This window comes from Lepidochelys kempii, chromosome 10 (genome assembly GCF_965140265.1).
Source record: "Lepidochelys kempii isolate rLepKem1 chromosome 10, rLepKem1.hap2, whole genome shotgun sequence".
NCBI classification, from domain to species: Eukaryota; Metazoa; Chordata; order Testudines; family Cheloniidae; genus Lepidochelys; species Lepidochelys kempii.
The window spans coordinates 51,912,833-51,929,381 of NC_133265.1; the positions used below are offsets into that span (position 1 = coordinate 51,912,833).

Consider the following 16,549-nt stretch of genomic DNA (forward strand, 5'->3'; position numbering starts at 1 on the left):
CAACCTCTAAGTCACTTCTTATATTAAGGACCCACTCTCCAAGGTATTCCAGAATGTTTTGTTGTCACTGGTGGGTCATATGGCAGCCAAAATATTCTCTATATATCAGGTTTCAGAGTAACAGCCGTGTTAGTCTGTATTCGCAAAAAGAAAAGGAGTACTGAGTTTGTGTGTGTGGTTTTTGGAGGGGGGTGAGGGGGTGAGAGAACCTGGATTTGTGCAGGAAATGGCCCACCTTGATTATCATGCACATTGTGAAGAGAGCTACAGCTCACTTCATCAGATGCATATCGTGGAAACTGCAGCAGACTTTATATATACACAGAGAATATGAACCAATACCTCCTCCCACCAGCAGGACAGTGGGGTGGGAGGAGGTATTGGTTCATATTCGCTGTGTATATATAAAGTCTGCTGCAGTTTCCACGATATGCATCTGATGAAGTGAGCTGTAGCTCACGAAAGCTTATGCTCTAATAAATTGGTTAGTCTCTAAGGTGCCACAAGTACTCCTTTTCTTTTTGCGAATACAGACTAACACGGCTGTTACTCTGAAAATTGTGAAGAGAGTTGTCACTTTGGATGGGCTATTACCAGCAGGAGAGTGAGTTTGTGTGTAGGGGGGTGGAGGGTGAGAAAACCTGGATTTGTGCTGGAAATGGCCCAACTGGATGATCACTTTAGATAAGCTATTACCAGCAGGACAGTGGGGTGGGAGGAGGTATTGTTTCATGATATCTGTGTGTATATAATATCTGCTGCAGTTTCCACGGTATGCATCCAATGAAGTGAGCTGTAGCTCACGAAAGCTCATGCTCAAATAAATTGGTTAGTCTTTAAGGTGCCACAAGTACTCCTTTTCTCTATATATCAGTATCTTCATTCTCCTTTTCAGAGGAAGGTCAGCTAACTCAGAATGGGACAGATCACACATCCTTTGGAGATACTTTTGGGCCATGTTAAAGATCGTAGAAACTCGAATTCCAGGATAAAAGGAGGGAAGACAATTACCTGGCTAAATATTTTTCTCCAATTTAGGACAACGAAAGACAAATAAAGAAATCTCCCATTCATCCGGCCTTATCCAGTCCCACTAAGTCTTGACAACGTATGAAATTATACATAAGCCATTTTCTTTTTGAATGGTATATTACCATTTAGCAGAACAAGCAAAGAATAAGATTCCTGCTAACGGGGTTCACTTTTTATGCGACAAAGAGAAAAAACAGAGGTGACAATGAGGAGTAACTGAAGTTTTATTCTCTCATTTTTGAAGGAAGAAAAGCATTGATCACATTCCTATTTAAAACAGCTGAGAACAATGGTACATGGCACAGAAATTCTGCCATAGGCAAATCTTCATATAAAAGAGTCATCACAGCTCTTAAGGAAAATTGGGATCCATTACCACCCACCACAAGTTGACTTCTGTGCACATCATTCAAAATGCTACTGTCACTGAAATGGGTCTCTAGGGTGCCACAAGTACTCCTTCTCTTTCTGCGAATACAGACTAACACGGCTGCTGCTACTCTGAAACCAGATAAGAAAGATTTCAGAGTAGCAGCCATGTTTGTCTGTATTCGCAAAAAGAGAAGGAGTACTTGTGGCACCTTAGAGACTAACCAATTTATTTGAGCAGAAGCTTTCGTGAGCTACAGCTCACTTCATCGGATGCATTCAGTGGAAAATACAGTGAGGAGATTTATATACATAGAGAACATGAAACAATGGGTGTTACCATACACACTGTAACCAGAGTGATCACTTAAGGTGAGCTACTACCGGGGGGGCGGGGATGGATAAACATGGGGAAATAGTTTTACTTTGTGTAATGACCCTCCACTCCCAGTCTCTATTCAAGCCTAAGTTAATTGTACCCAGTTTGCAAATTAATTCCAATTCAGCAGTCTCTCCTTGGAGTCTGTTTTTGAAGTTTTTTTGTTGAAGTATTGCCACTTTTAGGTCTGTAATCGAGTGACCAGAGAGATGGAAGTGTTCTCCAACTGGTTTATGAATGTCATAATTCTTGATGTCTGATTTGTGTCCATTGATTCTTTTACATAGAGACTGTCCAGTTTGACCAATGTACATGGCAGAGGGGCATTGCTGGCACATGAGGGCATATATCACATTAGTAGATGTGCAGGTGAACGAGCCTCTGGTAGCGTGGCTGATGTGATTATGATGGTGTCCCCTGAATAGATATGTGGACACAGTTGGCAACGGGCTTTGTTGTAAGAATAGATTCCTGGGTTAGTGGTTCTGTTGCGTGGTTGCTGGTGAGTATTTGCTTCAGGTTGGGGGGCTGTCTGTAAGCAACGACTGGCCTGGCTCCAAAGATCTGTGAGAGTGATAGGTCGTCCTTCAGGATAGGTTGTAGATCCTTGATGATGCATTGGAGAGTTTTTAGTTGGGGGATGAAGGTGATGGCTAGTGGCGTTCTGTTATTTTCTTTGTTGGGCCTGTCCTGTAGATAAGAAAGAGTATCCTGTGCACCACTGCAGAGATCATGTAACACTAACAAATAATAGCCTATCAAGATAGGCAGCTTGCATGGGAAATGTCACTCAGACTACTAAATATGGACTAGAATAGTTTCATCTAGCAATCCTGTGAAGGGACTGAAGAATTCAACGTAATTGATAACTGGCTTATGTTTTTACTGAATGCTTTAAATTTAGTGTACTAACTATAAATGTTTCTTTATCCACTTGTTAGCAATTAATACTGTACTTCTGATTTACCTGTCCAAATAATTTATATGGGATTTTGTTATTGTTTCTAGGTTTTATTAAAAAATGTGAACTAGTGGGTGTGCACTCCTGAATATAGCACCATTATAAATCTAGTCAGTTTCTCAAAGAGTTTAACTCCCTCCCACCTCCCCCCAACTGTAATAAATCAGTTCAGCATCCAGCACAGTATCTTCCCATAAGCGCTAGCTTGGCGGACATGCACTTGCCTAACAAAGGAAAATTTGTTCTAATCACTGAACTTCTTTTTTCAGAAAACAGCACGTCTATCGATCAAACTTCACCTTTCTGTACGAAATGAGGCCTTCCACAACACTGACATTTTCATGTTGTCTCGGAGACTGGCTCTTTTTTTAGTTAAACAGTTGCATTAACAGCTTAGTATATTTTCAGCTTTGGTAATGTTATCTTTCTTTGAAGGGTAAACCTTAGTGCCTTTTGTCAATACCATGAGGTGACACATCCAACCATAATGGCTAGATTTCCAGGTAAAGAAATATACACAAATGAACAAGTTTCCCTTTATGCAGTCTCCCTCGCTAACCATTACTCTTCATTATTCCACGGAAAAACAAACTCTAGTGTAAAAGCAAAAGCTTTAAAGAGTAAAATAACTGGTTTTACCAAAGAAAGCAGCAGAACTACCCCACTTTGACTCCAGGAAATGCCAATCATAGAACTCAAGCAAGCTGCAGAATTGTCCCACACTAAAGCATCCATGCAATAGGACAAAAAGTAAACAGCACTCGCACATTAAAGGAAACAACTGACGACTTAATTAACATTTCATTGTTCCACAAATTAATATCTCAAATGACACTTCCCCACACCATTGCCCACAGACATAGTTTTTGTTACAAACGGGCGCCTATTGCTATATATACTAAATGCGGAAGGGTTTGGGGAGTTTTTTCTGTTTGTTTTAAGGCTAAACACAACAGACTAAACATGTTGACAATGAATACAGAGAAGAACCTAAACTAAAATGACAGCTACCATCAGAGATCATCTTTTTGAAAAACTAGCAGTAATTATGGTGCCATAAACAAGTTGAATTTAGAGCAGCTTGGGCAGAGCAACCCTTCAAGAGGAAAGCTTTGAACAAACAATATCCGGACACAGATGGTACTGAAGAAATAATACAAATATCACAGATACATATTTGTGTTATTAAGTCAATATGCAGAGCAGTGTTGACTCCTATATTGCTCCGGCACCATCCATTTAGAATATGTAAATGTTCATTTATACTGTACAGATTTTTCCACAAGGATCACACTCCACTTTATGATTTCACCACTCGATCTACTGGCTCCTTCAATCTACATAACAAAGTGGTATTTTTTTACGCACCCCCCAGTACTCCCATCCAAACCACATCGTGCAAAACCCTGGACAAATACAAATGTTCTAAAATAAGACAGCGCCTCTCAGGCTAAGCAGCTACTTTTATACTGATCCTGCGAGATTCACAGGCCCCTTTCTTCCCATACCCTGCGCTCGGCTTCCCCTGGGTAGAGACGAGCGTGCTGCTTGCTCCTCGCGCAAACAAAGGGGGCTAGGAACAGAAAACCTGGAATTCCTTGGCAGGAGAAGCAGCCATGAGCCGGGGGAGGGGGGGGGGGGGAGACAGTCTCCCCGCCCGGCACAGGAGCTCAGTCTGCTACACCCTGCCCGTCCCAGAGCCCAGACAAAGCTCTGCAGGGAGGGACAGCGAGACACTCCGCCAGCCACCCACCCACCCACCCAAGGCCTGAGGGGCGCGTGTGGCGGCGGAGCAGCTTAAAGCCCCGCGGGAGGCTGCCCCGCTGGGGGAGGGGAGCTTGAGCCGGGCACCGGCTCTCCGGTTGTCCGCGCCCCCCCCCCCGCCCCGCCCCGCCCCGGGCGAGCGCCCCCACCCCCACAGCCCAGGCGGCAGCAGGGAACAATGGGGCCCCCGGCGCCCCCTCCCGGAGCCAGCCCGGCCTGCGCTGGGGAGGTGACTCCCGGGCTCCCTCCCGAGGGGAGGTCGGGCCGGCGGGCGCCGCCTAGGCCGCGGGTCCTGGGGCCTGCCGTGCGGGCCGCGCCGGGGACACTCACCGCTGCAGCACCAGGAGGAGGGCGAGCCCTGCGGGAACCGGGCCGAGGCGGGCGCGATGCAGACGCTGGAGCCGAGGTGCGGGCACTCCATAGCACAGGCGGGCGGCTCCTCACAGCAACTGCGCCCCACTCACAACAGCCATCTTAGAGCCAGCGCCGCGATCCGCCCGCCAGGCCTTCCGCGCCGCCCTCCCGTCCGCGCGCCGCGATCCGCCCGCCGGGCCTTCCGCGCCGCCCTCCCGTCCGCGCGCCGCGATCCGCCCGCCGGGCCTCCCGCGCCGCCCTCCCGTCCGCCCTGCCGCGATCCGTCCGCCGGGCCTTGCGCCCCTCCCTCCCGTCCGCGGTCCGCCCCCCTGGGCCCTGCGCCCCACCCGACCGCCCTGCCGCGATCCGTCCGCCGGGCCTTGCGCCCCTCCCTCCCGTCCGCGGTCCGCCCCCCTGGGCCCTGCGCCCCACCCGACCGCCCTCCCGCGATCCGCCCGCCGGGCCTTCCGCGCCGCCCTCCCGTCCGCTCTGCCGCGATCCGCCCGCCGGGCCTTCCGCGCCGCTCTCCCGTCCGGACAGGCTTTGGGGAGGGGCTTCTTCCAAGCTCCGCCCAGATTCTTTTAACAGTGGGGGACAGCTGCCCGGGCGGGGGGGGAGTAGGGTTGCAAGGTGTCCGTTCTCCACTAGAAAGTCCAGTCGAAAAGGGAACCTGGCAGCATCCGGTCAGCTCTAATGACCGGACACTAAAAGCCTGGGTGCTGTGGGCGGAGGGAAGTGGCAGCCCGTTGCCCGGCCCTGAAGCGGCGGCTCCGGCAGCAGCAGGGGCCACGGGCAGCCCCTTTGAGGAGCTGGGTTCACAAGCCTGCAGAAGAGGACAGAGTGCAGGAGCCCCGGCAAGCAGCGCAAGGGGCTCTCAGCGGGCGTGGACTGTGTCCCAGGAGGGAAGAATCACGAGCTGCCCTGCCCTGCCCTGCCAGCACTTCCCCGGCCACCCTCTCAGGCACACCTGGCTCACCGCTGTGGGAGGTGTGAGCCAAGCCATGGTTTCAGAGGTGCTGGTACAGGCTCTGGTGTGTATCAGCTGTTCCCCGGCCTGGCTTGTCATAGAGTCATCATCATGGTTTAGGGCCAGAAGGGCCCATCAGATCATCTAGTCTGACCTCTATATCACAAGCCACTAAGCCCAGGAGCACCTGCACATTAAACCCAACAACCAAAATTAGTCCAAAATATTACAGCCCACTATTATGTGCCACAGGCAGAGAGTAGGTGGGACCGAGGTACCCCCATGCCCAAGGACAGTACAATGGCAGGGAAACAAGTAAAAGAGGGAGACCTAGATATTCTCAGCAAGTGTACTGCATGCCCATGCTGCAGAGGAAGATGAAAAATCCTCAAGGACTCTGCCAATCTGCGCTGGGGGGAAATTCCTTCTCAACCCAACATAGAATCATAGGACTAGAAGGGACCTTGAGAGGTCATCTAGTCCAGTTCCCTGCACTCATGGCAAGACTAAGTATTATCTGGACCAGTGGTGGGCAAGGCTGCATGCGGCCCACCAGGGTAATCTGATTGCAGGCTGCAAGACATTTTGCTGACACTGACCATCCACAGGCCTGGCTCCCCTCAGCTCCCTGTGGCTGCGGTTCGCTGTTCCCGGCCAATGAGAGTGGCAGGCCACAGGGACATGCTGGCCACCGCTTTCCACAGTGCCCATTGGCCGGGAACGGCAAAACGCAGCCACTGGGAGCTGTGGGGGGCTATGCCTGCGGAGGGTCAACATCACCAAAATGTCTTGCAGCCCACAGTCAGATTACCCTGATGGGCCGCATGTTGCCCACCACTGATCTAGACCATTCCTGACAGGTGTTTGTCTAACCTGCTCTTAAAAGTCTCCAATAATGGAGATTCCACAACCTCCCTAGGCAATTTATTTCAATGCTTAACAATCCTGACAGGAAGTTTTTCCTAATGTCCAATCTAAAATTCCCTTGCTGCAATTTAACTCCATTGTCCTATCCTCAGAGGTTAAGAAAAAAAAAAATGTCTCCCTCCTCCTTGTAACAACATATGGCAATCAGTTAGACCCTAATCATGTGAGCAAGAACCAGCCAGCCAAGCACCTGAAAGAGAGCATGCTCTGTACCACCTGAGCCCTGGCTCACCCCACCCACCTCTGTAGTGGCCATCCAAAATGATGAAGCATGAGCTTTAGAAACATGAGACAAACCAGAAGCGAGTCCAAGGACTGTTGAGCTTTTTCCTCTACCATCACAAGCAACCCGTCATACAACTGGACTCAGAAATTTGTCTAGCTCTCTGTTTCTTCCAACATAGGTAAATTGTAGTATTGACAGTCCTGAATATAGAACACAGCTCTTGTTTTGCAGGTGTAATTAGTGCTATATATTAACAACATAGGTCACTTTTTTAGATCAATGGGAGAAAGGAAGTAGATGCCTTGGCATAAAGACCTTCACTTGGTTATATGGTAGGGAGCTGTCACTGTCTCCTTGCATGCAGAGGGACGTAGCTGTCAAATGACTGATATACAGGAGCCTAGGAGATGGAGTTCAGCCAGTATCAAGCTGAGGAGACCTCATGGTGAAATAGGTTGTTGTACAGTATCCAGCCCTAACAGATTTCAGCTGGATACAATACAATGGTGGAAGGTGTGACTGCTGATGGGACCAGGGAAGCTTTAAGGGAAGGGATGAGGCACATCAGAGTGTGAAAAGAAAGAAGTAAATAAGAATACAATTTTTTTTAATCAAAATTGTATTTTTTAACTTGATCTCATTCTCTGAAATGGCTGAACTCTTTTTGTTGAAGCTTTCCAAAAAATTCAGCCTGAAAATGTTCAGCCCAAATGGTTAGAGTTTGGCAAAGTTATAAGCCACTAAAAACAGGGTCTTATAAGGGACAGTATTGGGTAACCTTAACTACCAAATTAACCTGAAGTAGTAGGCCCCGTCCAGTATTAGGTGGTATCATCTTGGTCTCTAAGGTCCACGTGCACTCAGCCCCCATGCATTTACTATAGCTCTGGACATTTAAAAGGAAGCGTGAAGCAGACTAAATGAAATTTGTATGCGGTGAGACAGAAGTTATTCAAACCATCTCTTATTTATGATGGTACAGCCCATGGTGCTTGCTTACTCTAAGAACTATTCACAGGAGTATGTCTTGTGAATAGTTTTCTATTTTAGAAAAAGTGCAGTGTGTTAATTTACATTAGAGATAAGAAGGTGATGCTTCGTCTGTACCTTCTGGGGCCTGTTCTCTTGCTGCAAATATATTTACCTTACACTTTGAAGAAAAACAGTTACTTGACTTAGAATTTGGCTTCTTTAAATAAACTTCCTGCTTCTGTAACATAAAGGTCACAATTAAGTGATAAGAAATAGTGCAGGTAGGCAGACAACATAGAAGCCCATGTTTTAATGATTCAGCAATCTGACAGCTTATATTATATCAATACAAGTGTACTACAGAAAAAAACCCAGTAGACTTTCTACAGCAGTGGTTCCCAAACTTGTTCCGCCGCTTGTGAAAGCCCCTGGCAGCCCGGGCCGGTTTGTTTACCTGCCGCATCCGCAGGTTCGGCCGATCGCAGCTCCCAGTGGCCGCAGTTCGCTGCTCCAGGCCAATGGGAGCTCCTGGAAGCTGCACGGGCTGAGGGACATACTGGCCGCCCCTTCCAGCAGCTCCCGTTGGCCTGGAGCAGCAAACCGCGGCCACTGGGAGCTGCGATCGGCCCAACCCGCGGACGTGGCAGGTGAACAAACCAGCCTGGCCCGCCAGGGGCTTTCCCTGCATAAGTGGCGGAACAAGTTTGGGAACCACTGTTCTACAGTAACATGCAACGCTGAGCATGGTAATAATGGGGGCAGTAAAGAGCAGAAGATTGCCTGTTGCATTCCAGTACTTCTGAGCCTTGCATTCCTTTGCTCTCTCTCTCATTTTTTGGCTGCATTCTGCATTGCACATGGACAATTGGCACAGGTACAGCAGGTGATTTAAGTGTTACAGCACCATTTAATAATGCAGATGATTTTGGAACTAACATCTCAGTAAAGATTCTCTGAGGAGGAGTTTGAAAAGCATCTAATACAATGCACTACTGAGCCACAAGAAGTCTTGGGAGAACATTGTCTTGCTGTCCCACACAAGTAACTCTAATTAACATTAATGGAAATTCTGCATGTGCATGAAGGGGGGAGAACAGACTCACTAAATGCACATATGGTCCAGTTGCCCACAACATCATAAACAATTTAGACTAAGCTTAGTGGAGTTATTCTTCATTTCCAGCTGTGTAGCTAAAAGCAGGATTTAGTTCAGAGATACAGTATTTTGAGTTAAGTTACCACTAGTGCATCCTGACACTAAGCTATGGAGTTTCATACACATGTCCCTCAAATGGGATAAGAACTCTCCCATACACTGGACCGGATGAATAGGATGTACAAATCCCAGTATGCATTTTATAGGTTCTTTAGAAAGTATAAACAATATTTCATATTACAAAACCATATGATACAAATCAAGGAATTCACTGCATTAATCCAAGGAAATAAGAAGGCTTTTCTTTCTGGTTAGTACATTTCTGCATTAGCCGGGGGGTTATTTTGCTTCTTTTCTTTGGTTGAATATTTCTTCACTCTGGACAATTAAGAGAGAGAGAGATTAAATTAGCACAACAGTTCCATTGTAGGTGCATTCTCTTTTCCAAAAAATGCATATGTTTAACACTGTCCCCTATTTGTCACATTGTTTTATACAAGCCAACAGAAACCTTTACTGGGCCTATCCAGCTCCCCTTGAAATCAAGATGGGTTGTCATTAACTTTGGCCTGCTCCACCTCCTATAACAAGTATGTGAGGCTAAGAATGTTATGCCAGTAGCACACTCAGGAGTCAGTTAATGGAGATGTTTACAGGTAAAATAAATACACTGGGGATGAATGTGGGCTAAAGATATAAAGCTGCTGCAAAACTCTTGTTTTTCCAGCTTCTTCTGTATTTTATTTCGAAGCACCAAAACAAAGTAAATTAAGTCTGATTTATTTTAAAAAAGCAAGCATGAATGTGGATCTTCGTACGAATCAAAGCAGCTTTGCTTGAACTCTAGCAATTTATTAGTTCCAATTTTCCTTGTTTCAACTGGTTTGCTTCACAAGTAGAAACATATAGGAGCAAGAAATACCACCTCAGGTCTACCCATTCCCATAGACTGTGTAGCCTAATGAATTAAAGACAGATCCTCAATGACACTTAGCCTGCTAACTTCCACTGAAATTCATTTTATAATACATGTGCAAGTCTCCCTGAGTGTGGAAACAGAGATTGAGCTTGAGCCACGACCCACCTCCAAAGTGAAGGTGAGTTTTTGGTTAGCTTTTATCCCATTGGAGAAAAATCACTGGATTTACAATATCTCATACAATAGCCAGAGTCCCAAACACCTGTATTGAATGGAATGCATAGTCTTACATTTTCCGGAGGAAAATGGTGAGTGCAGATACCAAGATAACTGCTGTAGTACATCCCACAGTGATTCCAAGCACCAAGCCTGCAGGAAAATCAGTGGATGGTTAACTGGAGAGAATAGGTGTCTTGTGTCTTTACATTTCATTTCACCGATGACAGAGACAGAACAGAAGACTGAATGTCTGAGAAAGCAACCGGACTGTGTTGGTTCCCACTGCCGCTTGTGCACCAGTAGCTTCAGGGCACAGCTGGCACCAGTGCCACTGCTCCACAAATGACTTTGTCTTGTCTTACTTCTGCTGATGACAGACGTGGCCCTTCTATATCTGATTCCTCCAGGATATTGGATACACCTTCTTTGGTACCCTATTGCACATCAGGTGCCCTGTCTCGCAGTAGCTGAACAGTACAAGAACGGTCACCTATCAATATACCCCATGGAAAGGCCGTCAGTGCTGAGCCGTAGGCCCAGAAATTTTGACTTGTGCTAGAATGGGCAGCCATGGTATTAACAGGCAGCAGCAACAAGGAAGATATTCATGTTCTCGAACCTAAGGATGGGATTGGTCCCCTCCATTGCCCTGGTAAAGGGGAACACTACCACCACAGCATGCTTCCCTCCCTCTGAGAGCCCATCAGCCAGGACAGAACATGGAGCTGGGGCTCAGTGAGAGGGAGCGTGTCAGGGTTCCTTCCCCACTCTGAACTCTAGGGTACAGATGTGGGGACCCGCATGAAAGACCCCCTAAGCTTATTCTTACCAGCTTAGGTTAAAAACTTCCCCAAGGTACAAACTTTGCCTTGTCCTTGAACAGTATGCTGCCACCACCAAGCGTTTTAAGCAAAGAACAGGGAAAGAGCCCACTTGGAGACGTCTTCCCCCAAAATATCCCCAATATTCAGATTCAAAACACAGAGGATCCCCCTCTGGGCAAAACCTTAAAGTTACAGAAAACAGGAATAAACCTCCCTCTTGACACAGGGAAAATTTACATAAAACAAAAGAAACTAATCTGCCTTGCCTGGCTTACATATACTGGTTGCAATATTGGAGATTTGGATTAGGATGGGTTGGAGAAGATGGATTTCTGTCTGGCCTCTCTCAGTCCCAAGAGAGAACAAACACGTAAACGAAGAGCACAAAACAAAAGCCTTCCTCCCCCCCCCAATATTTGAAAGTATCTGGTCTCCTTATTGGTCCTTTGAGTCAGGCGCCAGCCAGGTTAGTTGAGCTTCTTAACCCTTTACAGGTAACAAGATTTGCCTCTGGCCAGGAAGGATTTTATAGCACTGTATACGGAAAGGTGGTTACCCTTCCCTTTATATTTATGACAGAGCATAGCCAGGGAGCAGCCATGGACTGCAGCATGTTCTCCTCAGGACCTGGTGTGTTTCTGATAGAGTAATAGATTGAATAGGGTGGCAGATGAGAAAGGGAGTTACTACTGCTGGAGATGGGTCTAGCATGCAGCTTGTAGCGGGGAAAAGGGAGAGAATGGCCCATGGCAGCAAAGATCTTATGGAAGCCATGTGGCCCTGGTGTAGACCGGACCTTAGAAAGTAGGCCAGAAAGAAAGAACATCCCCTGGAATGTACAGGGGGCATATAGGAGGGATGCTCCACTTTTCCCACAGATCCTCAGATTCCATGAGATTTGCAGACTTCCCTCTCCCCACTCCATGAGGCTGCGAATCCCTCCACTCAGAAGGAGAATGTGGTTCTGCCTTTTCCCCCACCAAGGTTTGACTTTAAGATGGGAACATCAGAGCATCGAGTATTATCCAACAAGAGGCAAATCCTCCCCCTGACTCCACAGCTGTGAAGATGCCCATAGCACTGGAAGCAATGGGGTGGGATACCAGAGGGATGCGTGGGGAGTATGATCACCCTGCAGAGCACAGCAGTTCTGCAAAGGGGCCCTGCCTGGTAGTGGACCAGTCAGCAAGGGTGAGGATCAACCAGGGAGCAGGTTGTCTGTGGGGGACACAGCAGCCTGGGTGAGAGGATTCCTCCCTTTTGGGGGCTGAGCAGAGGGCTTACCCCTAAGCATATCAGATTAAATATCCTGCACCCCTGAAATAGTGCTTCTCTTTGGATTTCTCTGCAACCCCTCAACTCCCTTGAGAATGGTGCCCCTATCTCAGCTCCCCAAGACCTCAGCTCTGGATCCCAGCATGATTCTCTTGGTTCTGCATATTCCCATGAGCGCATACAGCAGTTCAGCATCAAACAGTATACGAAGCAGAAAGTTGGAAGGATCAGAACAGACTAAACAAAAGATCTGCATTAGCATATCCCAAAGCCCAGTGGTCAGGACACTCACCTGAAGGTGGCAGATCCCCATTCAAATCCAGTTTCCCATTCAGGCAGAGGCGGACTTAAACTGACGGTCTCCCACACCCTGGATGAGTACCCTAACTAGGCTAAAGTTTATAAGGGAGCTCCTCCTTCCCCACCCCCTGCCCACAGGCCATTTTGTTTTAGCTCTGCAAGCCACTTAAGAGGTTGACTGTCTAACTTCCCCCAGTTAGTTGACCACCACCAGAGCTAGCCTACAGTCTGGTCTTGGCACCTATCTCTGAGAAGAACGGGGCTTAACACACACCCTTCTGGTCAGCATCTCCCATTGGGTACCTTAGGCGGCTCCCACTCTAGCATGCTGGCTTTGTGGATCACTCTCAGGTGCCTAGCTCTTTCCATTCACTGAGGCGCCTAACTTAGGCTTTGTGGATTGCAATGTTGTTTCTCTGATTTTCTAGGTGCCCTGATACTCAGCGTTCCAATGCCTACGTCCCTTCCTGGATCTGAGCCAAACCAACCAGGCAAATGGGTCAATTGTTTTTAAATGGCCTTTGTTAATTTAGTGGGATGATATTTATGATTAATATTTATAAATTTTAACCTGCATCTGTCCCTTCAATGTAATGTACTTTCAATTAAGTTGCTCCTCTGGCACAGTGGGAAAGTAATAGGTGACCATTAGAGCTTACTAAAATGATTGGGCACCATTGCAATTCATTACTTTTAGAATAAAGTAATCCAAGTAATAACTGCTTCAGAGAGCATTGACTGGTGAATTACTATTAAATAAAAAGGTGTCATCTTACCTACATCAGGCCCTTCATCTTCCTGTCCTGTTTGTTCACACGCAGGAGCTAAAAGCACATACATTACCACACATTGGTCTTCGGTATTATGATAATGAATTCAGTGTTATTTTTAGCTTCCTGTTTCATTGCATACCCAATTCAGTAAAGCACTTAACTACACATGCTTAACTTTACTCATTTGCTTATGTACTTTCCTGAATTGTGGTGTTTATGAATAAAACAGAAAAGCTAAAGAAGTTTCTTCATTAGCTCGAATGCAGCCAGACTGATAGCTTGTAGAGCAGCCTCTAGCGGTCAAGTTACAAATGCTTGAGCAAGTTTGATTCCATCCAGCAGAGAGCAGTGGTGCACACACAAGTTATCAAATACATGAAATTGCAAAAGGGCAATTTTAATGTCACACAATGGGTATGCTTGTAATGCAATCTCTTTTTCTATTGAAAAATATCCACTTTGAGTGTTTGGAAGAGGGAAGTGTTACAAGTCACTTGCCAATGGAGGAATAAAATGTGGATTTCTGGGGAGAATCTGACTAGGAAGGTTAGCTGTACAGGATCTCTGGAATGCTGATGACAAGGAATTCAGATTAAAATCATCCTTTATGTTTTATACAAATAATATACATGAAACTTCTGTATATATATCATCTGATTGAGAGCTGGATCCTACCATCCTAATTCAGACTGTAAGGTAACAATTTGAAAGCAACAGTCTAATTAAAATTATGGCTAAAGAAATCCTATGGGAGCTATGCACAGGCTGCATGTCTCTTTAGAATGTGGCCCTAAGAATCAGTGCTATAGCATAAAAACCATCTGCTGAGCATAGCAGAACACAACTCGTATCATAGTTAAAGACCTATGCATAATGTTCTGCTACAGAATATGTGCAGACAGCTACCATGGACTTCAACAGGAGCCATCCATGAATATTTGAGGCCAGAATTTGGCCATAACTTGGTAGCACTCTGCATACTCAGAGTATTTATACTAAAAGAAGTAAAATACACAAAGGTCAGCTTCATGATTGTTTATGTCAGTTGTGTTTTTCAGAAATAAGAGAGAGAGAGAGAGACAGACAGACACTAAGTCTGTGAAAAGCACAGGCAACTTTGGCAATAAAAAGGATATGGGGGATAAGCAGCAGCCACACCGATAAGTCACCTTTTGTCACTAGTATTATTTATTGCTTAGGCAGTTCTGAGAATGGCCACCTGAGGTCAGTCAAAGTGTTGGCTCTCTAATACTTACATACAGAACAAATATTAGAAAGACCTTAGGGTACGTCTACAGTACGAAATTATTTTGAAATTATTCTATTCGAATTTTCGGAAACTATTTTATACATTCAGTCTTCTGTGTCCCCACTAAAGCGCGGAATTTGGTGGATTGCATCCACAGTACCAAGGCTAGCATCGAATGTCAGAGCAGTGCACTGTGGGTAGCTTTCCCGCAGTCCCCGCCGCCCATTGGAATTCTGGGTTAAGCTCCCAGTGCATGATGGGGCAAAAACATTCTCTTGGGTGTTTCTCGGTGTGTGTCGTCAGAAAGCTACGGCAGACAATCGTTTCGCACCTTTTTGGCATGCAGACGCCATGCTGCTTTCAGCAGACGGTGCACCGCTGCTCTGCTACTATGAATCCACCTCTCCAACTCAGCTCTTCCCAGCCATCGTGAACCGAGCAGCACAGCTTCTGCCGCCAACTCTGCTCTCCCACTATTGCCATGCTTCCGAGCTTCTCCATGTTGTCTGTCCTGGGCTCCCACCTCCGTGAAAGCCACTGAAGACAACCATTTTCAGCTGTTGTTCGGCTACAGTGAACCGAACAGCACAGCTTCCGCCGCCAACTCTGCTCTCCCGCTATTGCCACGCTTCCGAGCTTCTCCATGTTGTCTGTCCTGGGCTCCCACCTCCATGAAAGCCACAGAAGACACCATTTTCAGCCTTTGTTCGGCTACAACAAACAAAGTACAGCTTCCGCTGCCACTCGGCTCTCCTATGTTTCGCACCCTTTTTCCAGGATTACCCATTCAGCCGCCATAGCCAAGGAGCCCGATCAGATCTCCACTGCAGTTTTGACCATTGTAAATACCTCGCGCATTATCCAACAGTATGTGCAGTACCTGCAAAACTGGGCGAGGAAGCGACAACAGTGCAATTACTATACTGATGAGGACATGGACACAGAGAGCACGGCATGTGGCGATTGGGAGATCATGGTGCTGTTGGGCCAGGTTCATGCCGTGGAACGCCGATTCTGGGCCCGGGAAACAAGCACAGACTGGTGGGACCACATAGTGTTGCAGGTATGGGATGATTCCCAGTGGCTGAGAAACTTTCGTATGCGTAAGGCCACTTTCATGGAACTTTGTGACTTCTGTCCCCTGCCCTGAAGCGCAAAGACACCAAAATGAGAGTAGCCCTCACAGTTGAGAAGCGAGTGGCCATAGCCCTGTGGAACCTTGCAAAGCCCGACAGCTACCGGTCAGTCGGGAATCAGTTTGGAGTGGGGAAATCTACTGTGGGGGCTGCTGTGCTGCAAGTAGCCAATGCAATCATTGACCAGCTGCTGTCCAGGGTAGTGACTTTGGGAAATGTGCAGACCATTGTGGATGGCTTTAATGCGCTGGGGTTCCCTAACTGCGGTGAGGCGATAGACAGAATGCATATCCCTATCTTGGCCCCGGAACACTGGGGCGGCCAGTACATAAACCGCAAGGGGTACTTTTCCATGGTGCTGCAAGCACTGGTGGACGTTTCACCAACATCAACGTGGGATGGCCGGGAAAGGTGCATGATGCTTGCAACTTCAGGAACTCTGGTCTGTTTGAACAGCTGCAGGAAGGAACTTACTTCCCAGACCAGAAAATTACTGTTAGGGATGTTGAAATGCCTATAGTTATCCTCGAGGACCCAGCCTACCCCTTAATGCCATGGCTCATGAAGCGTACACAGGCAGCCTGGACAGTAGTAAGGAGCAGTTCAGCTATAGGCTAAGCAAGTGCAGAACGGTGGTAGAATGAGCGTTTGGACGTTTGAAAGCGCGCCGGCGCAGTTTACTGACTCAGATCTCAGCACAACCAATATTCCAATTGTAATTGCTGCTTGTTGTGTGCTCCACAATAT

General features: G+C 47.0%; 2 protein-coding genes and 1 long non-coding RNA gene across 9 annotated transcripts in view; all 3 read right to left on the minus strand.

Moving 5' to 3' along the window:
- The window catches only part of USP3 (ubiquitin specific peptidase 3), a 58,168-nt gene extending 53,077 nt beyond the window's left edge, over window positions 1-5,091 (minus strand). For 3 of the 5 annotated variants that reach the window (XM_073303575.1, XM_073303573.1, XM_073303571.1), the window contains exon 1: window positions 4,836-5,091. In XM_073303575.1, the coding sequence (XP_073159676.1) occupies window positions 4,836-4,926 (91 nt within the window). In that variant the 5' untranslated portion in view covers window positions 4,927-5,091. The remainder of the gene's footprint in view (window positions 1-4,835) is intronic. The other 2 variants (XM_073303574.1, XM_073303572.1) reach the window with 2 other exon arrangements.
- LOC140894849 (uncharacterized) lies at window positions 1,241-4,490 on the minus strand. The gene is made up of 2 exons (XR_012153959.1): window positions 3,041-4,490; window positions 1,241-2,470 (listed from the first exon to the last, which is right to left on the minus strand). It is a non-coding gene; the product is annotated as an uncharacterized lncRNA (long non-coding RNA).
- A 3,345-nt stretch (window positions 5,092-8,436) lies between the features above and the next one.
- The window catches only part of APH1B (aph-1 homolog B, gamma-secretase subunit), a 112,319-nt gene continuing 104,206 nt past the window's right edge, over window positions 8,437-16,549 (minus strand). The window contains exons 7-9 of one of the 3 annotated variants that reach the window (XM_073303577.1): window positions 13,421-13,468; window positions 10,317-10,395; window positions 8,437-9,485 (exon numbers count right to left, since the gene is read on the minus strand). In XM_073303577.1, coding sequence (XP_073159678.1) covers window positions 9,419-9,485; window positions 10,317-10,395; window positions 13,421-13,468 — 194 coding nt within the window. In that variant the 3' untranslated portion in view covers window positions 8,437-9,418. The remainder of the gene's footprint in view (window positions 9,486-10,316; window positions 10,396-13,420; window positions 13,469-16,549) is intronic. The other 2 variants (XM_073303578.1, XM_073303579.1) reach the window with 2 other exon arrangements.